Source organism: Photinus pyralis, unplaced genomic scaffold, assembly GCF_008802855.1.
Source record: "Photinus pyralis isolate 1611_PpyrPB1 unplaced genomic scaffold, Ppyr1.3 Ppyr1.4_LG1, whole genome shotgun sequence".
NCBI classification, from domain to species: Eukaryota; Metazoa; Arthropoda; class Insecta; order Coleoptera; family Lampyridae; genus Photinus; species Photinus pyralis.
Window position 1 is genome coordinate 59,196,061 of NW_022170249.1, and position 23,308 is coordinate 59,219,368.

Here is a 23,308-nt window from a genome sequence, read left to right on the forward strand (position 1 = left end):
CAATAAACGGATATTATTATTATTATTGCATAAGGTCTTATGTACAGTCCCGCCACTTCTGTGTCTGATGGTGTGCTGTCTCGAGAAGAGGGCAATTGATATTAACGTACTGACAGCAGGTCTCGATACTTTTGCAACAGTGTATCAATTTTATCAAAATATTTCACAATAAGTTCAAATATCTAATAAATGACGTGCGCCTGCGCAAACGACATGTATAATAAAATAAGTGCAGTTTATCCCGCAACTTGCCTTTTAAAATAGGTAATAAAAGGAAGCATATAAATGTTAATAATATATTTTTTTTACATTAGGTACGTTGTATATAAAATAATTAATATGTATACATTCATTTGAAAAATATTAGTTCTTAACAGATTTAGTAAACGTTTATATATACCAAAACAGTAAGTTAAACATCATTAAAAAATTCAGGCACTAGTGAATAACATTTTTAGGAGTAATGAAAGCTGTACCATGAATAACTTGATTCTAATCCTTATTAAATATCATTAACAGATCATAGTACTTAAAATATCATTGTCGCATTACCTATGAATTTTACATTTACAAGCCCAACAATATCAATCCGGAAGCAAAGTCATTACTTCTATTGTTATGTACAATTATTATAAAATACACATTCAAAAATCTGGCAGTGAATCCTGTCTAATTACCGAAATGTCAGTTTTTAATCGATTTGACCCAGACCAAGGTAGATCCATATGAAGTTTCCAAACACTATATCACAGAGTACTATCAAATAATTTCTGCTCATTGCATTGAAAGGCGCCAATTGATTCATATAAATACACCTTAGTGGGATTATCAAATCAAGAAATTTAAATCATTGTATAAATTAACCAACCCCTGCTTGTAGTAGTGATGAAAAACAGGTGTGACAGTACGATTAATAAACATGTCATATGAACGAACAACACAAATTAAAACGCGTTAATTGACAGTAAGATTGTATTAAAAAAATGTATTAACCACCGACAAATTTCTTTTCAATTAATATTAAAATGCTAGAAGTTTCTTTTCCACACCCTGTATATCTTCTGAAGTTTCATTAACTATGACCAACCCCCGGTTAGCTTATGGAAGAGTTCTTCATTTAAACTTTGATTCGCTTCTTTCGAACGCATCGATAAGAATATGTATCCACCAATGAACTCGTGAATAACCTTGCAATCGGCCGACAGACAACTAAAAATGATGTTGCCTTCCTCAAATTGGACCATCATATGTTTAACTTCCCAGTTGACATTCCAAGCCTTCAAATTGGATTATTAATGTTAACAAGTGAAGAATTTGTCACCTACCTTCATTGTGTTAAACCTCCACGTTTTTAGATGGTCACCATTATTAATATCCATTTTCATGAGACGGTTATGTGCAACGCCGATCAGTTCATCTTTCTTCTGACCCATAAATCGTACAACAAAGAGCGATATTCCGTAATCGGGCAAGGACTGCCATGCCTTGATGTAGTTTAATTTTGCGTCGATTAATGGTAATTCCTTTACATTGGTGTGAGCTTCCAGAATTCTTTGGACGAGCTAAAGACGACGTGTAAAGTAAGAAATACAATTAGTGACACTTACCCGGCCTTTAATTTTGCGAGTAAATCTCGGCGCAATGTAATCTTCTGGTTGAATGTCTAACGATTTGGGGTTTATTGCTGGACCGGTTTCACTAGGCCTCTGCATTTGGATGAAATCCAAAATGGTTTGTACCTCAGTGTTGTAGGAGCTGTCGGCTAACGATCGCCCTTTGGCAGCTAGTCTACACGCGGCCATCCACTTGGCATACTGCTTTTCCTAAAGGTAATTAACTATAATACGGGTGGTTACATAAAGGATCGAGCACTTACATTGTCGCATCGAATGTACATTTCTGACATTCCTTCGGAACTCGGTACCTCCAATTTGATTCCGTATTTATTTTGGCTTATATTCACATCTGGAGTAACTTCGCATCCTTTCAAATTTATGGAGTGTGCTGGATTACCATGATGAATCATCTCTTCTCTACTTTTATACAGGTACAAGTGCAGGTCACGACAAGTAAACCAGTACTTTTTAAACGCCTTCAGCGTAAAGCGTTTTGGTCTGAAATTTTCGCATATTATTAAATTTTGTTTAATTCGTACGGCTCACTTCAAAAATCGTAATTCGTCGTACAACTCTGGGACTTGCGTAATGTCGTTGGTCTGGGAGTTGATGGTGGAACCTTCCAAGGTGGTCTGTAAGTCCGTTAGAGCCGCATCGATGTCATCTTCGTTTGGAAACACTAAATTGCCATTGTCGAAATTTGGTTGTGGTTGACCAGTTTGAAGTGCGACTTGTAACTGATAAAAAAAAAATAAGTGTTATCTATTATATTAACAAATACCACCCATATGTTCAGTCAAAAATCAACCTATAAGTAGATATGGTACCTGGCATCTTTTTAAATACAAGTACACTTTGCTGAATACGTGGCCACATTGCATGTGTATTCCACAGTTGAGTGACTACTAATTGGCTTACTGTAAATCTACACCAAAGAATAATTCCCATATCAAATACAAATAGTGTGATGCAACTTAACAAGCCATTATATTTGCACAAGTCATTGTTATACAGTGCTATTTATTAAGAAGTAGACATAGGGATTTACCCATATTGTTTTTCCCTATATCTACTTTTAAATGACAAAATCTTTCTGAAGGGCGCCTAGTTTTATGCAACTAAAATAACTTCTTAAAACAAAAAAAAGATCTGGCTATCATATTAATTCATTTAAATATTTTCGTTTTGGCATCCGTATTTTTAATCATTTTAATCTCTTTAGCAGTTTAAGAAGCGTAAAAGGTTTATTTTCTGTGAAGCCAAACCACCAATAATCAAATTAATTTTTCTACTCCTATGTTGTAAACATACCCAAAATGTCACCCTGTACTGCACGTCTAAATCGTTCATTATATCATACGGTTGCATAATGAAAATTAGAACTGTTACTTAATATACAGGGTGTTTGGTAAACATGCGGCAAAAATGAAAGAGGTTATTCCTTGGACTATTCTAATGATATTTTATCCTTTGATGATTTTTGAAAAAACGCATTCGAATAATGAGCCATGATAGAGGATTTCACAAACAACCGTTTAAGTAATAAGGGCAGAAATTACACGCCAATAGCCAAACGTCAATAAATCTTGACAAACTCGAAACAAAAGATCATCAATGACAGATATCAGGGAATGTGATTAACGTTTTTTACTTGATAAGTTCAACTCTTCAAAAATCTATTTCGCCTTGTATCTTCGCAACGAAGCGTTTTTTCAAAAATCATCAAAGGATAAAATAACATTAGAATAGTCCAAGGAATAACCTCTTTCATTTTTGCCGCATGTTTACCAAACACCCTGTATATATATTACGTAACAGGTTAAAGGTCAAACGCGAAATGTTAATTTAGTAGGTTGTCAGCCCTGCCTAATGAATGAAGTAACGTCAGATTTTGTTGTTGTAGGTTATGTTTCACATTTTGTAAACTTCTTTGAACAGAATTACTCATAATTTGTTTAAACATTGCCATTTGTATGGGAATGGAGCCTGTATGTAATTTATTAGCCGTGCCCAATTATTTTTCATAATCGCAATGGGCTACTCAAGAATGGTTTGAAGCTGCGTTTAGTTAATTAAGCAAACTCTGTTGCTACTATTTTGTATTTTAGAAAACTACAATAAGTACTCGTAGAATTAATGGATGGTGCTAATTACGACTTGCATGGAACACGGAATAATGCACTTTAGAATACTGGGTAGTCCGATGCTTCCTTCCCGGGAAAACTCGTTAAAAGACGCAGCGTTTTGAAGGCCTTAGTATTATCGATAGTTAGGTACCTAATACATTGGCAACTACAACAATAGAAATCGTTCAAAACTGTAATGAAAAAGAGCACTAACACCACCTGAGCTAGTTAGGTAGTAATCTTCAACTTCAACACTTGTATCTTGTATCCTATTGGCTATTGCATCTATGGTGCTAAAATGAAACTCACATTGCAGTAAGGAATAGGGATGTCAAAACCCTGCAATACACTTTCCAATCTAAGTAAAAAGTATTTATAAAATTCTTGCTCGCTGGCGTGCATTCATGGAATATAAGTGAGGTTACGTTGTATTTTGTATTCCTTTTAAATAGACCATGACATTTGACACTTGACAGTTCTAATTTTTAGTTCGAAGTTCGAATATTTAGAACCAAATCGATCGTAATCTATCAATCTTTTATCAAATATATTCAAGTCGTAGAAAAAGTATACCTAGTACATAATTCGAGTGCTAATGCCTATTACGCACTCGATTTTATTACAACACTCGCTCGCTGCGCTCGCTCGTGTCGCAAAATACTCGTGCGAAATAGGCTTCTTAGCACACTTATTATGCAATATACTATAATATGACAGCCAAATTTGTATATGTTTTAAGAAGTTATTTTGGTTGCATAAAATTAGGCGCCCTTCAGATGAAATTTTGTCATTTAAAAATAAACATAGGTTTTAACAATACTTCTTAATAAACAGCACTGTATATAAAAAAAAACCAAGGACCCAAAACTGACGTTTGCGAAACGCCGTGATTTGCGGGAAGTACATCAGACCTTCTGCCCTGCACAGTAACATATTGCGCCCTATCCATTAGAGGTAAGTAATTTGCAACTGGTTACGCCAAGATTACAGTAGTGAAGCTTATTAAGTAAAATACTATGCAACCACAAATGCTTTTTGAAGATCTACAAAGGTCGCTATATTACCTTCTCTAGCTCCCCTAAAAGCCACAGTTGATGTGTTTCACAACTTGCTACAGTTTCAATATCAAAGGACTTACAAAAGTGGCTCGTTTTAACTGGAATGAATTGTAGACATACATTGTAAAGAACTAAACAGTTTATACATTTTTTCCTATTTATTTCAGATTGCCCGGCGCTTTGAAATAAATAAATGCGTGCGACCGTGATTTTCGTAAGAAACCTCCATAAGACTCCACTAGTGGAAGAGTTATAACGAGTAGAAATTTCCCATCTCTCTTATATTGCATTGGTCATAAATTGAGTTCACTTTGTGCTGATACTACGGAAAGGAAGTTCTTCAAATTAGAAATGGACAAACTTGTGTAGTTTTATGTGCTCTGTTTAGATTTGCGTCCAAAATTAAAGATATCTAAATAACAAAACAGTATGATTTCCATATTGTTGTGTTAACTACAGGGCGGTGTCGTTTCTCTAGGTTGAAATAATGCTGAAGATGAGAGCGAGGCACCTTGAAGTGAAAAATTTGAGTGTTGTCAACGTATTTCCGATTTACGCAATGGAAATAGCAGTCAGTAGTTAGAATTTATTTAATAGGACCTGAGGGAATTTTGTTCCCAAAGTAATAACACAAATGGAAAATTTCTTAAATTGTCGTTGCAATAAAGTTAATTTTTGTTTTTAATTGTGGGTTTGGTAATTATTTTAGTCATGTAAGTTTATTCCTTGTGCTTAGTGGGTATCATAAATTTTAGAACGCATAAATAAGGAAATATTAATCCTTCGTAAGTTCAAGTCTTATCTGACCAAATGTGTTGGAAAGGCGTTATGTGACGAATTAATTGGCTTTATTTACTAACAACGCCATGTGTGAGATAACGAAGCGGTGTTACGAGAGGCGCCGGGTAAGAACGAAATCGAATGGAAGAATGGAGGTGGCTTGACCTTCAAATACGAAGAAGGAAAAAACGATGCTGATTAGACTAAGGCGGCTGTTTCGCCGTAATGCTGATTGCGAGTCGATGTCAATGTTGCGCTAATATTACGAGCAAGTTTTCGCCGATTACGTTTGAAACATGCAGTTCCGCAATTAAAAGGGCAAAGTCAGTGTTCCGTTTTTGATACATTCACAGTGCAATTTTAGCGCATTTTTGCAAATTTATTTGTAAAAACTTCAAAATCGAATTGCGGATGAACGGGACGTCGGAAATGGGTACCGACAAAGGGAATATGGCTAATAGAATACTAATCTGCCACACAAAAATGCGCCAATGTCCCTTCGATATCACATGAGGACTTTGATAATTTTTGTTATCTCGGCCATTTATGAACCAAATTGCATGAAATTCAAACAGGGCATAGCCAGTACCATATCAAATTTAATGTCACCTCTTTGGCACTTGATTATGAATCGTAAGGCTTTAACTCGTCCATGTTCTAGTGTTAGCATATTCAAATGATGCCGATCTCTTTAGCGGCGGATCGTATCTTGATATTGAAATAAATTCTACAGGAGATTATCTCAATACGTTTTTTTAATATCATCTTTATTTTATAGCGGATTTTAAAGTTAAATTGACATTTTAATAGGTTTGAACCAGTGGACTAGGTGGCTTCTTAACTGGAAGGGTGGATAAAGTGATCACTTTAACGGCAACAGTAGATAAAGTGAAAGAAATCATTGTGCATTCCTGTCATTCTTCTTACAAATGAGACGCTGAGCACGAAATAAAATGACGTTCAAAACAGAATGCAATATTGTTTCTATGGAAACGACCGGAGGACCTAAGTTTGCTATTTTGGACGTCTAAATTAAATACCTCAGAATTTTCAACTTCTATAGTGATTTATAATGATTTCTGTGGCTTCCGCTATGTAATAAAGTTTTGTATTATACACGACGATAAAGCGAAACCGAGAGCGAAACTAAGGGAATCGTCCCTTCACAGTCTTGTATAATAGTAGTACAATAATTATTACTAAATTGCACATATTTTGTTAAGTTCGGAAATGGTTTGAGCAAAGGGAAAATGGTTTTTCTTCGATTTAGACAAGGCAGGTGTAGATTTTTTATAGCTTATGCCAATTTAAGTGGTGGTAGCTTAGTGTAGTCGTTCTAAAACAAATGCCTATTTTTTTTAGGAATTTGTTCTGGACCTATTTATTTTATTCTAGGAGTTGGAAATAGATAAAAGTATTTGCTTTAATTTGTAGCAGCCGCCGATAAGGAAATCAAGATACTGTAATTAGACAGTTGAACCTATTCAACTGTCTACTTTCTGACCCCGTTTTGAGCTTTACCACCATGGATTCCCACCAAGATACTGTAATTAATTTGCCGTTTGTAACCGTTCCCGTACAGATCATTTAATTATCTGTGCAGCATCCAAAACCTTTGTTCGATTGGAAGTAGAGGGAAATTAATATTGGTTGATTTCAGCTCTGTTAATTAATGGTTAGCCGATTTTAGTTGCTTAATGGTAATTTAACCTAGAAGGTCACTCGGTTACACGACCTGTCGCTTGATCCAAAAATTCAATTAACAATAGGCCTTACTGGACTACCGAATTTGGAAATTTCAGCCCGGCCATTTGAGTGAGCATAAATACTGGTAGCGCTAATCAGATGTGTTGCAGCAAACCTAGTCTGATAGATTGTGTTAAATGAAGCGCGCTTAATTGGCATGAGTTTTGGGGCTGGTCCCGAATTTTTATGATGACCAGAGCCTGAGAAATTAATGAAAGAAGTTTTAATTTTGAACGTTATCATCCGCGCCGCCCGGCTGAAAAATCCGAGTTCCATTTCCACATTTTTTAGAAATAACAGCATGATTTAAAGAAAGCTTTTTGATCTGTCGATATTGTTGCATTTTCAGAGTGTTTAATTTTGCATTATACCTTACCGTTTAATTTCAAGCAACCGTATGTGCGCCAGCTTCCCGGCCGAGTTTGTCGCAACACAAAATCCGCTCTAGTAGCAATACAACAAATTTTGGAAATACAATTGGTATGTACTAAGAAAGGTTCACTTAATAACATAGTGGTTTTTTGTTTTATTGAATCACAAACTCGGCGCTATAGTGTTATAGTAGGTGGGATGTTTGTATAATAGATACCCGTAATTAATGGTAGAGTAAATTTCTCACATTTTTTTCTTCAATATGATCCATTCAAAAATTTAAATAAAACACAAATTAAAATATCCTAACGATGAATGGCTTACCTGTAAAGCAGCAAACATTAACATTTCTTCTTCAGTGCAATCGATCTCTTCGTTAAGCAACTGCCACCTCGCCTGTTCGTAGATTTGATTTATACGAACCGCGTCGATTTTCGAATTAAGATCGTAAAAAGAGTAAAACTTAAATCGCAAGCATAGCGTGTCTCGCTCTCTTATCCCCTGCTCCATAATTGAGAGTGACGAATCCAACCACCTTCGAAGAGTCTCACATCAAAATTTTTAAACATAACAGTGCCAATGTTTACTTACGCCACATTCATCCTCGCCTTTTCCACCAAAGTTTTCGGTCGTATAAGATGATTCTTGGCTTCGGGACTAGGATAAGGTGGACTTTGCGCTAGAGTGCTATAAGCACTGCCATTCATTTGGTCGGTACTGGCAGTTGAATTTGGAGAGTAGCTTCCATTCGCGTCGTAGTCCGATTTATTCCATATAGTAACCTGCATGTAACGAGTTAAAATTAACCCTTAACGTTAATCCACTCACATTTCCAGGACTGTTTAGTGGTGTCGACGATGGAGGTTTTTGCGGAGTTACAGGTGCACACATAAGAGGTGTCTTATCTAAACTACCCGTACTACCGAGGGGACTTTGATTTGGTATAAAGGTATTCGTATCTGGCGGCGCAACCGCGCCATTCTTATGTGCAACGTTCTCTTTTCGTTTCTTTTCTGAATTTTCTTTGTAATTATATTTTAAATAATTCGATTCTAAGGGCTTACAAAAGGACAGTTCCTCAGGATGTCTAACTCCCAAATCCTTACAAACGCCGACGACGGCGGCAAATGTTTTAATAGAAAAGTCCACCCTCATGTCAAGGTAACGCAAGTCGGGAAGTTGAACTCTTAGAGCTTTGTGCATGGGGGTAAAGTGCAACAGCGCGTCAGCTTGTACTCCGCACTGATCGAGGGTTGATCTTGTTCGCGTTAGCCAAACGTTGCGATTAGGCCACCATAGCGCGTGATCTGACCAGTCCATCGAAATTTCTGAAACAAAAATTATATTCTCATTCAAAGCATACAGATATTGTGGAAAACATCGTCGCAAACAGGTCGCCAAGTGCCAAGACATTGTATTGTAAATAATGTTTCAACGAATACAACAATTGAATAATATAGGGTGTTGTATTTAAAATAAGAAAGTTTCTATGCCGCTGTTACATGGTACACCCTGTGTAACTGCGCAACTAAAAATAACTGTCGACGTGTCAGTGCGTCTCCGTTTGTACATATGGTATTTCAGATAATCATTTACGTAGCAGTTCCTTCGATCTTGATACCATGTATTAGATCAGTTCCAGCCAACCGACAAATATCAATCTTTGATTCAAAAATGACTGTTAGCATTTCATACAGACAGAACAACTACTTTAATACGACTACTTCAATACGCGTTAAGGTACACAAAAAGATACAACTTTATAAACACCAATAATCAAACTAATATCAAATTAATTCAAACTTACATACCCCATTAATAAATGGGTTTACGATTGCGATATAGGTAAAAAAGATACGTAATTAAATTGAAATTATCGACATACAGAGATGGACTGCGCGTAACAATGCTAAGCGCGGATACTGCAAGTGAGAGAGAAGTGTACTATATGGTCTAAGGAGAGAAGAGAAGAGAAGAGAAAACTAAGAGGCAAGCTCTCTTTATCATACTATTGACATGTAACACATAAGCACTGCCTCATCAATGTTGATTTAATATTATAATGCAACCAACAGAAACGCGATAGCGGGAGAGCTAGTTGCCTCTTAGTTTTCCCTTCTCTCTCACCTGCCGTATTGCGCTTAGCATTGTCACGCGCAGTCCATCTCTTTATATGTCGATGATTGAAACATATGGCATAACCTAAAAAGAATCGTGGTTAACCAAATACGGAATCCCATGAAAATAACTTCACCTCGGAAAGATATCAACATATTGTCCTCAACATTGTCCCATTCACGTAAATACGTTTAGATATATAATTTCGGCAATTTTAACTGATGGCTTTAGATTTTCCACTTCAGATTTCATCCTTCACAAAGTCGACACCTTTCATTTAACGACAACAGCAAAAATGATATCCCCAATCCCGATTTGTACCAACTTCACTCTCCTAACGCACTAAAAGCGCTTCCAGTCACTCACTGTAGATTGTAACGGGCGATGAAAAATGAGTGGCGGTCGAGTCGCCTTTGGAAGTTCAAGCTAAGTACGATTTCCCATGTAAACAAAAATCCCAAGGTGGCTCGACAGCAACTCATTTTTGATCGCATAGTATAAAAACTTCAAGGATACATTCAAAACAGTAACGGAGCTTTGCAAATTATGAAGAAATATCTTGCTGGGCGTTTTTTTAAAAAAGTGCTTGTTTTGATCACCTCTCCACACACATTTTTTACAAACTTGTTACGCGCTGCATATTATTTATTACTATGATCGTCTGTCCCTCTTGAACTTTTCTTTTCTAGGTTTCTTCAGAACTGGTGTCAAAGGTACCACTGAAACTATCAGGTGAATACCATTTCAACCGTCATGCTCTAGCCGATGGAGTTTTTCAGTGCTTTCAGGAAACTTACGGCCACGTCCTAAAGTTATCCTTATATTCAACATATCCTCCTAAAAGCGTCTCCAAACGTTTGAGTTTACTAGCACGGAGGCGGGGAAGGTGGAGGCAACTAAAAGGTGTGAAGTAAAATTTTAAATATGCATAATAGCCCATATGTATACGTTAGGATCATACACCGACTTCAATAGTTCAATAATATGGACAAAACGCGATCTGACCACAAGCAACATCCAAAATGTCACTTTCCGACTGTTTAATGTACTTAGTCCAGAAAAGACCCATTACAATGCCAGAATGCGTATTGGCATGTCATATTGTCAGAACGCATCGACAAAAAAACCGCCCTGTATATTTTTCGGGCAATGTTCAATTAGCAGTAAGACATCGAGATTTTTGTGGAAAAGCGATTCGGTGGGAAGGCTTATCGCTGCTCACTATCATTACAAGTCAGTATGTTCGCGTAATCTCACCAAACAGTTACAGTTATCTTTTCTAGTCCTTGTCGTTGTCCTCGAACTTGCCATTAGGTAGTTATCACTATCGTATTAGCTTTGAATGTAAATAATCTATGAGCTGATAACTGATAGCCACCAACACATGTGTTATTGGAGATACCTTAGGGCGTTTATCTCTAATGATTTTTCAAGATATGAAATGTCATGAGCAAATGAAGCAGGTAATTGTAATATTCCGGTAGCAATTAGATATTATATTATTATAACAATATATTAGAAAAATCGGTCTTCTGCGTTTCGTAGGCATTGCCATCACTTGAGTGAACACAAAACGTAGGTCTTTGGAACTCTTCCATTACGACATACGCCATTTCTGAGCACGGGTAGGTCGGTATTTCGCCGCCGTATCGATTTACCGCTGACCTTTTCGCCGCCGAAATTATTTTACTGGATTCAGCTTTGAACACCACTACACGCCATCTCATATTATCATATTCATATACCTGACCAATTTTGAACCTTGTTTTCGGTAATTTCTAATATGCAAACCCTCGTTATGCGGTCATCAATACAGATTAGACAGTTCCAGTTGATAACTAATTGATAATGGATTTTGATTTTCTCTGACATCTAGAATGTATACCAACGTACCCTAAGCGAATTAATAAAAATTCAAAATGGTCGTGATGGCCTAGCGTCCCCTCAGAAATTAAGGAAATAAAGTCTGTGCCGATTCTGTTATTTTTTTAATGGACGAGTGTAAGTTTAATTAAGTGGAGTGTAAATAGAGGTAGGTACTTCCTGAATTCAAAGCGCAAGACCATGACTTTAAAGTGCTAAAATCGAGGCTAAAATACATCAGTCTGTCTCAAATTAAGTTTACACTATTTGAGGCACTATCGCTAACTTTCTTAGATGTAAAGTTAGAAAGACGGTAAAATTACCGTGTTTTTTGTCTACTGAATCTAAATTGTAATTAAAAAACAAAACAACATCGCATTTATCGAACTGCAACTTTTTTATATGGAACATCCTGTACATTACATCGTATGACAGCTTATTAAATTCTGTACCAAAGTTCTTAACACACCATAGCCAAAACACCTCAAATAACAAAGATTTATCAATTATGTACATATTCTCATTTCGAGCAAGTTATCCATGAAAATGATAAAATGACCTCGTTTGTTGTAAAGTCTCTAACAGCTAACTTTGAAATTTATTACACAGTATTGTACCTACTGCCATTTTCATGGATAAACAGATTGAAATGCAAAATAATTGAAAAATCTTGGTTATTTGAAGTATTTTGGCTACGGTCCATTAAGAACTTTTGTAGAGAATTTAATAAACTGTCATAATATGGTGTAATACGAGGTGTAATAATACACAGGGGGTTCCATATAAAAAGTGACATTTTTGTTATTGTGTGAAAAATGCGATGTTGTTTTGTTTATTTAATTACAGATTTGGATACAGTAGAAAGGATACACAATTTTGCTAACTAACCGTCTTTCTAACTCTAAGTAAAAGATCCTTAGCAATAGTACCGACTTAATATGAAACAGACCGTACATATCCCTTTGGAAGATGTTTACTATGGACTTGACGGCGAAAACGGTCGGCAGCGGCAACCAATGAACCCGCCAGCGAATAGGCGCCACACCTACCGCGCGAAATGTCGGAGCTAGACCCTGCAAGTATGGTTTTTGAGTTCGTTCATGGAATCGAGGGTATGTTTGTATCACAAATATAAATGACGCACTAAATTATAGGTGCGTGGTGCGTAGCTCCAAAGTCGGAGAACACTTTATCCTTTTCTTGTCTTGTAATACCTCGTGTAGTACATACATAGCAGGAGGCGTAGCACCAGACATGAGCCGCAGTAACGAAATCGAGGAGCGGTGCGTAGTGCGTATCCTTCCGTTAACGATGGCAAATGAACAATTGCGATGTTTATTTAGGTACATGGTCCTAATGAATGTTCAATCAAATCTCACAGAACTTTGTATATTTTGTTTTATGCGGTTTTATGTGCATAAAATCAAAAATGTTTCCTGCCAATTTTAATAACATTCTTGTTTTATGACACCTGTATGGGAAATTCCAAAACTTCGGAATGTAGTACCACAGACGAGACCACAGATTTAAATATTATATTTAAATCTGTGATAGTATCCTGTATCCAGGTCAATTTAGATGATAAAATTTAAATGAAGCATAACTTATTTTATTATTCACCGCGCAAGGTGGCGAGAATATTCGTTGCAACAATGACCAAATGTGGCAAATGTTTTCGGCTATACCTTCTGTCCGAGATACTGTCCTTGTATTACCTACTGGCTACTTGTAGTTTGGCGTAACGATTACCTACGCAACATTGAATTGTCATTTATGCTTTTATTAGAAGGCAATCCACGCGGCAATCAGATGCACTCGAGGTATTAGACCGGGAGATGGTGACACTTGTTGTGGTGTGATTTGCTACAAGTATGGCGACCATTCAAACGTTTAATTAAGTACTCCTCAAAACGAAAATGGTGCTAACTCTCTGGGAGTGGGGCCGTTATTGCGTGACGATTGTTTAAACATGTCGAAAGATTTAATGATTTTGGACAATTTGCTACACAAAATTCTTTGGATTTTCTGGTAGTCGGTGACAAAACAAATGACGGAAACGAAATGCCATACTTTTCCGGTGGGCCTTATAGCCCGCCATACTCATTTGAAAGTGTCGATTGTTTGTATTTTTTTTTGATGATTTGCTACAAGCTCATTTTTTTATGAGCATCAAGTCCTTAAACAGTCATTCACGAAAATCAACCTGCCATACCGCAGCGACGGACCCGCATAGCCGCCATACCGGCACAAAGATGTCATTTTTGTTAATAATTTTGGGTGATTTGCTACAGTATGGCATTTGGATTTTCCGAAAGTTCATGCTCCACATTGATCCATGATATATGTGCCATACTCGTCAAGGCTAAAGATGGCGCCATACTCGAAAATCCGTTTTCTTAAAACATCTTTGTGCTATAACTGGGACAAGCAAGGAACCTTGAAAACGACCTTCTCGTGAGCTTCAAAAAAAAAGATTTTATTATTAAAAATTGGTAACACAATCCATTCAAAAGAATAATTGTTCTAAATTGATTAACTTATCGCGACAAGATATAATATCGTACTCGCGTTTAACAATTATCGTCATCGGTCTCTTTTGTTTCGTTCCCATTGCCCTCGTTAGTACTCTAATCGATTTGATTTTCATTCTCTTGGTCAATGCGATCCAGAATGATATAGGTCTCCGACAGTAGTGGGCATGTCGCCGCCGTCGAACCAATTAAATTCATAATTATCTGTGTGCGTTAACTTCCATCCGTAATATTCAGGACTATAATAAAATATAAAATATATAAAATTATGTTGATGGGTATGTCAGATGCACAGTGCCAACTTTCTTAATTATGAAAGCATCTAAATGAAATTTGATACCTATATGCACTTAGAGGTGCAAAATTTGGTCTTGAACATGCTATAGCCATACCCAGGAGCTCGTTTTCTATATTTGTTTAAACGTTTATTATTATTTTTTTTTCTTCATTTGGGCATCGACTACTGAGGTCATATTATTAGTGTTATTTTAAGTTGTATAATGTTCAAATTTTCATCGTTTCTTAATTCGAAATAAATACAACTGCCCTGAAAATGTTATCAAAATTGATCAAAGTCACTGGGTGTTCAGATACTTATGGCGGGTAGTATAAACTTGATGGCAGCTACTATCTACTACCTGCGATCCATTGAATGCAATGCAGAACACAACGACCCCGACCGGGACCTCTACAACTTGATGAAGATGTTCGAGTGGGGCGCAGAATATTAAGCAACATAACATCTCGTGATAAAACAAGATTGGCCCGGGATTCATTACTAATATCACTCTCGAATTACTTGTAAAAATGCCACCCGCAATTATAGATCCCATTACTAACTGCAATGTAACTGCACCTACTTCTGTTGCGTTTCAATTCCAAACTGTTTCCCAAGTGCAAGTCAGGGATGCAATACTTAGCCTGAAAAATGGACATTCCAAAGACATCTTTGGTCTTAATGTCCCATTAATAAAACGTAATATAAGCATATTAATAAATCCACTTACCAGGCTTATTAACATGATCATGATCACAGGCGTGTTTCCAGACTGTTTAAAATTAGCTCTGGTTGTACCGATTTTTAAAAAAGGAAATAGTACCGATGATTTGAATAGCTATAGGCCTATCTCAAAATTACCTGTCTTTAGTAAAATTATTGAAAAGATCCTATATAAGCAAATTGCAAATCTTTTTGAGACTAATAATCTTTTTTATAATAAACAGTATGGTTTTCGTAAGGGGAGAAGTACGTCTGATGCCATCTCCACATTTGTGCACGGTGTTTTGGAAGGCTTTGAAAAGGGTCGCCACTTAGTGGCTGCTTTTGTTGATCTTTCGAAGGCGTTCGACTGCGTTTCGCACGAAATATTGTTGAATAAACTAAAGTTTGTGTACAATTTTGGTGAACGAAGCGTTCAACTAATATCCTCGTATCTAAAAGGAAGACATCAACGCGTAATATTCAATAATGTTCTATCGAACAAATTGCCCCTACGACATTGAGTTCCTCAGGGTTCTATTCTAGGCCCTATTCTTTTCCTAATTTATGTAAATGACCTGCCTTCATCGGTGCCACCAAATATCGACTGCATACTTTATGCGGATGGCGCGACATTAATTGGAACCAGTGAAGATGTCGATGCAGCAGTCCGGGATGTTGAAAACAGTATCAAACTTGTTGCGAATTGGTGTGTCAGTAATAGATTGAATTTGAATGAGCGCAAGACATCTATTTTACCGTTGTCGTTAAAAAATATCGATACATCTTCAAATTGTATTACGGGTGTATCACTGCTTGGATGTTTTATTGACAGCAAGCTTAACTTTAACAAACACTGTGATAATATTACATACAAACTGAATAAGTCAATATTTTTACTTAAACGACTGCGCAGTAGTACGTTAAAAGCAGTTATGCTTTCCGCGTATTACGCATTGATTCACAGTACTCTTGCCTATGCAATACTAGCGTGGGGTCATAGTGCTTCATGGAAGTTCATCTTTCGCCTCCAACGTAAGGCCGTACGCGTGATTAACAATCTACAGTACAGGGATGATTGTCGTCAATCATTCTCGGAACTAAAGATTCTAACTCTTCCAAGTCTTTATATTCTTGAGGCCTTGTGTTTCTGTAAGAAAAATATGGTGGAGAATGTGTTACAATCCCAGGTGCATTCATATAACACTAGACAAAGGGATAACTTAAGGGTGACTTTTTGCCGATTGTTGAAGAGCCAAAATGGTGCATCATACCAATCGCAATCTTTATTTAATATAGTTCCTCCAAAGATTAGATCGCTACCCCTCTCAGATTTTAGAATTACGTTAAAAAAATTGTTTATTCAACACCCTTTGTTCTCATTTGATGAGTTTAACGACTTCTGTTGGAGTGTTTCGTAACTGTATCAGTCATTCTGTGTTATATATGTTTTTCTTTTTTGTTTTTATTTTATTATGTTTGTTGTATTATATGCTAGTGTATGTTCTTTATCTAATGACGAGTGTAAATGTATCAACATGTCTGCACATATATATATATATTATTATTATTATTATTATTATTATTATTTACTTTTATTACACCTCAAACTGTCACGAAAAATTGTTGCCATACTGTAGCAAATCGCCCAAATTTTCCGAAAATTCTTACATTTTTGAAAAAATATTATACATAATTGGTCCATGCCACAGGTATGGCGTATCGAAATTTCTATTTCTGACTATAAAAAGAATAGGTGGAAAAATGTATAGGGCGCCCAAAATTATTTACAAAAATGACATCTTTGTGCGGGTATGGCGGCTATGGGGGCCCGTCGCTGCGGTATGGCAGGTTGATTTTCGTGAATGACTGTTTAAGGACTTGATGCTCATAAAAAAATGAGCTTGTAGCAAATCACCCAAAAAAAATACAAACAATCGACACTTTCAAATGAGTATGGCGGGCTATAAGGCCCACCGGAAAAGTATGGCATTTCGTTTCCGTCATTTGTTTTGTCACCGACTACCAGAAAATCCAAAGAATTTTGTGTAGCAAATTGTCCAAAATCATTAAATTTTCCGACATGTTTAAACAATTGTCACGCAATAACGGCCCCACTCCCAGAGAGTTAGCACCATTTTCGTTTTGAGGAGTACTTAATTAAACGTTTGAATGGTCGCCATACTTGTAGCAAATCACACCACAAAAAGTGTCATCATCTCCCGGTCTATATACCAACATAATGCAATCACCGAGGCAATCACTATCGAAAAGCGAGTATGTAATAAAATAAGTTATGCATATCTGGACTATTTTGCAATAATACTCATAATTTATATCTTTGACCTCATTCCTAATTACAGAAATGAATATTCATATTCTAATTTATTTTATAAATAGCTAGAGGGGCATTCGCTTCCACAAAAAAAAAGCAAAAGTATGATTCATACTACTATCACTGCTGGACTTATTGACCCACAACGGATTTCATTTGTATGCAATACCACGGAAATTTGAGGTTTGCAATTATGATAAATACTGGCGGATATCCGCCAATGTTATTCATTATTCAAATATCGCGAAGTAAGACATTCCCCCAACAGGGAACGGGGATTGTCAGGCATACTAACTTAACCTCGAACCTCGCTTCGAACTTAACCCAAGAGATTCAAAGTGTTTTTATTCAATGATTATAGTTACCTACTTAAACTGTTTAAAATGAATGTTTATTGTCGTTTTGGGCCGCAATTATGTAGCCCACTTAATAGAACGTAATTTGTTGAGAACTACTAACTTATCCTAGTCAATTGGAACAAGATAAAAAAAATTGCGCACATATGAGGACTATAATTGCAAATTTTTTGTAGAAAACCAGCACATCAAGCAATTAATACGACTATGGCACGTAATTGACGATTTGTCTGTGAACATTTTTGTGCACTGCCGTTACGGCACTACTAACTTCACAACTTTTTAAAGTCACAAATAGAAAACAGGAGTGTTTGTGCCGTTATGTGCGCTATCCAGATAACTACCGAGAGATGGAGATGCACCCAATTTGCTATATATTAAGTATATAGTTTGGTCTTGAGCAGTGGTGTAACTAGGTAGGTGCCGAAGGTGCCTTGGGTGGTACAGGGTATAGGCCAGTCATCAAAGACAAAAAAGGCAGTTAAATTCGAATAGTTAGCTAAAGTCGACTACAGGGTGCAAAACACTGAAATATACTGAAAAATGGTGACCCTTTAGGTATCGCTTTAGGTAGAACGGAAAATTATTAAAAACTGAAAAACAACAAGACATATATTCTCCCACACACAATGATAAAAGTTATGCAAACTTGTGGAAACGTTAAGTGATTAGGTATAACAACTCTTCCATAAGTTCGCCACCTTTTTTTTTTACTAAGGGACACTTTGAATATTTATCAAGGTATTTATCAATTATTTATAACAATGCTCGTAACAATGATTGTAAGTAGTCTGCCCAAAATTTCAAAAGTATCTCGAAAAATATGCAAACGAGAGTCATCATTTGCACCCCTATTCCAAGACTTAATCATTTCCTCGGAAATTTGTGTGTAAATTTGAAAGAGCGTAACGCGTGATACATATGTAACTTTTGAAATTTCATGCAAAGGTGCATTCAAAAATTTTCATTGTTTTGTTGATTGGTATGGTAAACGAGATGGTAAATGATAAGGCGCGAAAATCAGGTAGGGCATCAAAACCTGATCCGGCACCGTTTCAAAAAATACCTAGTTACACGAAATATGTTCATATGTACTGGTTTTTGTGTTTTAGAAAAAAGCCATCTTGCCGATATTGCTAATTAATTCTTTTAGTCGACCCTTGAGATGTAGTGACCGAATGTTGGTTTTGTGTCAATCCAAGGTAAATACAAGTATGTCAACTGCCGAAGCCTACATAAATGCTATATATTTTGTTTATAATTATTTTTTTAATATGTAGGCTGACATGTCATGACCAGAGCAACTAAAGTTAAAGACTACTCGGTGTGGGATTTGAACTGGTCATCCAATATCCAAATTTATGTGAATTTATTATAATGCTTTAAGTTTTTTTTTATATTATGTGTCTAATATTAATTCTTTAGGAATTCCAGTGCAGTCTATGATTCGAAATTATATGACTTCACAGCCATTATAATATGCATTCATACCATTACAGACAACTAATTTGGCTATAAAGCTTAATATAAAATTTGTTAGCTGTTTTTTTTCTTCATCAGTTCTTTTTTTCCCCAGCCTATTTTTATATTTGTACTGGGTGAACCTCGGGGTGAACTAAAATTTAATCTTGCAATGCGATTTATTTTATTAAATTTCCGTTTTTAAGCATGTACTTGTTTTATTTCTATTTCTTACTTGATCCTCACTCCGACAGGCAACACATATCTTGTAGCAACTTTTAAAAACACAACGTAGTAGGTGGTCCTAGTATTTTGTTATTCAGATTAGGTAGATTTGTCTAGCTAGACGATCATGTGCCATGGGGTTCAGTTAGTTTGGGAGGGACTAACTAATTGAATGCATGCTTCACCAAAGGCCTGTAGTTTTAAGTATTAAAGGCTATCGAGGTACTGCCATCAGAGTTGGACTGGGTCACCTGGGTCACTAAATTAAACTGGGTCACTGGGTCGCTGGGTCACGTCATACTCTTTTCAGTTAATACACAATATAACTCCATCAATATATACTTGACGGGAGGGCATAATGAGGGTACAATCAATTATGCCCCTCGTTATGCCCTCGGACGTCATAAACTGCTTTATATATCTCATATGATATGACAGATATAATTGGCATAGGTATGATAGGCAAATCCAAAATTGTTAGTAGACAAGTTGATAAAGTAGTAAGTAAGGTTTGATGTCAACTGTCAATTTAATGCCAGCTGTTTTTCCTTCACGTACATACCATATAAACACTCGAAAAAAACGTAAATATTGATTTGTAAGAAACGCACAGAAATGCGACAGTAAGCGCAAAGTTAAAACGACGAAGATTGACAGCTATCAAATATCAATGCTATGTTGCTACCATGTCACTTGTACTTTCTTGTGCACAGGTAATGTCATTGAGCAGAGTGGATAAACATGTCTTTGGCGGTACATTTAGTTAGGCAATAGAGCTGCGATTTATCGTACTTTTTGTCTGAATTGGAATAGTTATGACCAGAACCAGAACAATAAATTATTGAATGCTGCTAAGTGGGCAAAAACAAAACAAAATCGAGGTCACGAGCATATCTATCTATCAAGTATGCATTAGTAGCATAGTCCTTGTAGTACCGTTAATATTGAAATGAGTGAATAAAACTACTTATTCCAAGTTGTAATCAGTGTGCAGTGCAACTAAAACACCCGGTATATCTTCTGCCACAAGAATAAAAATGACAACCTACAGGCATTTCGTCCCAGTTCCATTATTTATATTTGTATGATATGAGTAAATGTTTAATAATAAAAACCTACATATTTCTTTCCATGCTGGATTAGAAATATTTGGATTACGTCATGTTCATCTGACCAATTAATGGCAAGTGCCGCTGCCGCCTAAACAGCACGCCTACTTAGATCATTTTACATTACCATTTGAAGACGTGAATGTGATCGAGTAAAATTGATTTGATACCTACTCTTCCAATCGGCGATAATAATAATAAAATGACAATTGAAAGGGGAAGCGACGGAATTTATGCTATGGGTCAATACTCGCTTACCTAATTCCTCAACTAGCCTTAGCATTACACCCCCAACATGTAAATCTCCTTTAACCCGAAGTACACGTTCCGTTTGTAAGTCGGTAACGTACACTCGTAAGTTCCACGATCCATCACCAATTAATTGTCCGTTCGATATCATTTTGTGCGATTTTTCCGGTTAACAAACGGCACCACAAATTAGCATACACGCCCACTTTAAACATTCATGGTAATCTTCAAACACAGATCATTTTAATAACACTCGTACGTATCCAGTCACTAATTACGAATCACAGTAGTATTATTGTGCATTAGTTTATCAAAATATGTAAAAAAATAAGTTAAACTCTTAAATAGTGTTCCTAAGTTAACGTTAAATATAACATTTCTATTTATAAATCAACAAAACTGGGAATGACTGCGGAGGCTACGTAGTAGGTGCATGTTACGTGTATCGCCCACCACCGCTTATGAAATTATCAGCCGAATGTAACCGATTCCTCCTATTTTCTGAAAATCCTTTTACATTTCATAATTCCTAAAACTTTCCGAAATTAATGACAATCATTAATCATTATTAATGCGGTATCAAGATGTTACGCCAATTCCTGCACCCAGTCACATAAAGAGCAAAAAAAATGGACAGGGACGGAGTCCGCGGATATGTGACTTGGGGGGCCTTGGCAACTTAGTCATTGGTAGAGTTTGGGAGAATCAATTGTGAAATATTAATTAACTGTTAATTGATAGGTGATTGTCGAATCAATGTAGGTTACAATCACCGACCGTGGTTAAAATCCTTGACAGTCGAAGGAGAAAAACAAATATCCTAGCGATTGATGCGGTGTAAAATAAGTTGCCTACCTATAGGTACAAAGACTTCAACACATGGTGTATAATTAGGCTATACACCGTGTCCAACATGTAACGTAAATTTAATTATCTAATTTATTTAATTGTTTATTTGTATAAAATTAACTATTAATGTCCACCGTAACTAATGAGTAATCAGTAATGATAGGTTTATACCATCATAATTACCTCACTATTATTGTATAATTAAGAAATAGCCAATAGAAACGAAGGTATGGTTTCGTTGGTTAGTTATGCACAATAATCCTTTGTTTTTATTTGCAATTTCTTAATGACCTAATGATAATGATTTATAACAATTCAAGATACAATATACAAAAATGATGAAAAAAAAAAAACTAAAGCTACACTTTAACTCAGGGCTGTATGCTTAGTGCATAGAGAATCCCTTTCCCTATTAAATTTCTTTTTGATGTTAAAAAATTCACTTTCTTTCTTCTCTTTTCTCCTCTTGTTTTTTCCTGTAGATATCTTAAAAAGAAATTTTTTTGTTTTACTCTCATGTAGTGAATGCTCATGTATATCATTTTGTATGGGAATAAAGTCAATTATTATTATTATTATATTTATCACTTACTTGCAGTTAATTTATAATACAAGCATAGATTTCGTTATTTATCACTACGACATAGATGTCACGACTGAAATTCAACACAACCCAATTTGGAAACAATAGCAAACATTAAACCATCTTGATAAATCTGCAAAGTACATATTTCATAGAAAGAACGAGTCACATTCGCTTTTATTCCTTATCGTCATTGATATCGTTCTAGAAAATTCGCTAAAATATTATCATTGCATTCAAAGGTACAATGATATTACCTCGAAAACGTTTTTTTAAACTGAGACACTACCAAAAATAAGTAATACAAAATTTGCCGCATTTTTTCCCTCCCATTAGATGAGGGAATAAAAACTTTGCAGTTTTTTTAATTTTTTTTTTCAAAACAATACGACTACCAAATTAATAATTTGCAAAAATAAGGAAAGCTAAATTTGCTCCTTTTTGCTAGTTGTCCAAATCAATTCATGCTTCTATCAAGTATCGTTCTGTTTATTTTATTTATATATTTATTGTCCCTCTCTTGTTCTGGATCCTCAACAGGCTTGTGCCCAATTACAAAGTGATATTGCTTTTTAGAGGTGCTCCTGCAGAAGGTCTTAAGTTGTTTTATACTACTCTGGTAGTTACTTACGAATCAGCAAAACTGCAGGAGAACCTAATTCGGAGTAGACGGCAGAATGCTCGAAACTGGTCTAAGGAAATTCTCATTTCTGCCACAGATGAAAAATTCTTAGCTCAGCCCAGGTTCGAACACCCGACCGTCCGGCTATGTAGCCTAACATGTAAAATTTTGAGTTTTTAATTTGGGAAGATATTGCGTTTCATTTTTTTCACGTATAAAAATTCTATTGTTATAGAACTTTTAAAAACTTATAAACTTAAATGGTACACCCCCTGTATATATTTTTCAAATGACTACATTTACTAAACTGCGTGTTAAATAAGAAAAGTT

The 23,308-nt window shown here is 35.9% G+C and overlaps 1 protein-coding gene and 1 long non-coding RNA gene across 2 annotated transcripts; one reads left to right on the top strand and one right to left on the bottom strand.

Moving 5' to 3' along the window:
• Positions 1–1,024: 1,024 nt before the first annotated feature.
• On the bottom strand, positions 1,025–21,326 carry LOC116174860 (unc-112-related protein-like). Its single transcript, XM_031492890.1, has 9 exons — positions 20,934–21,326; positions 8,527–9,026; positions 8,290–8,480; positions 8,023–8,233; positions 2,163–2,353; positions 1,877–2,114; positions 1,608–1,823; positions 1,326–1,562; positions 1,025–1,277 (listed from the first exon to the last, which is right to left on the bottom strand). Exons 1-9 carry the CDS (start codon positions 21,073–21,075, stop codon positions 1,077–1,079), a joined length of 2,127 nt encoding a protein of 708 aa, XP_031348750.1. The 5' UTR covers positions 21,076–21,326; the 3' UTR covers positions 1,025–1,076.
• A 150-nt stretch (positions 21,327–21,476) lies between these two features.
• On the top strand, positions 21,477–22,211 carry LOC116174868. Its single transcript, XR_004146186.1, has 2 exons — positions 21,477–21,613; positions 21,666–22,211. It is a non-coding gene; the product is annotated as an uncharacterized LOC116174868 (long non-coding RNA).
• Positions 22,212–23,308: the final 1,097 nt, after the last annotated feature.

Coding starts and splice junctions, on each gene's coding strand:
- LOC116174860 (XM_031492890.1), bottom strand. CDS start 21,075: ATGATATCGAACGGACAATTAATTGGTGATGGATCGTGGAACTTACGA. Junction 8,234..8,289: donor AAGGCGAGGATGAATGTGGC/GTAAGTAAACAT, acceptor GACTCTTCGAAG/GTGGTTGGATTCGTCACTCT. Junction 1,278..1,325: donor GGAGGTTTAACACAATGAAG/GTAGGTGACAAA, acceptor TCCAATTTGAAG/GCTTGGAATGTCAACTGGGA.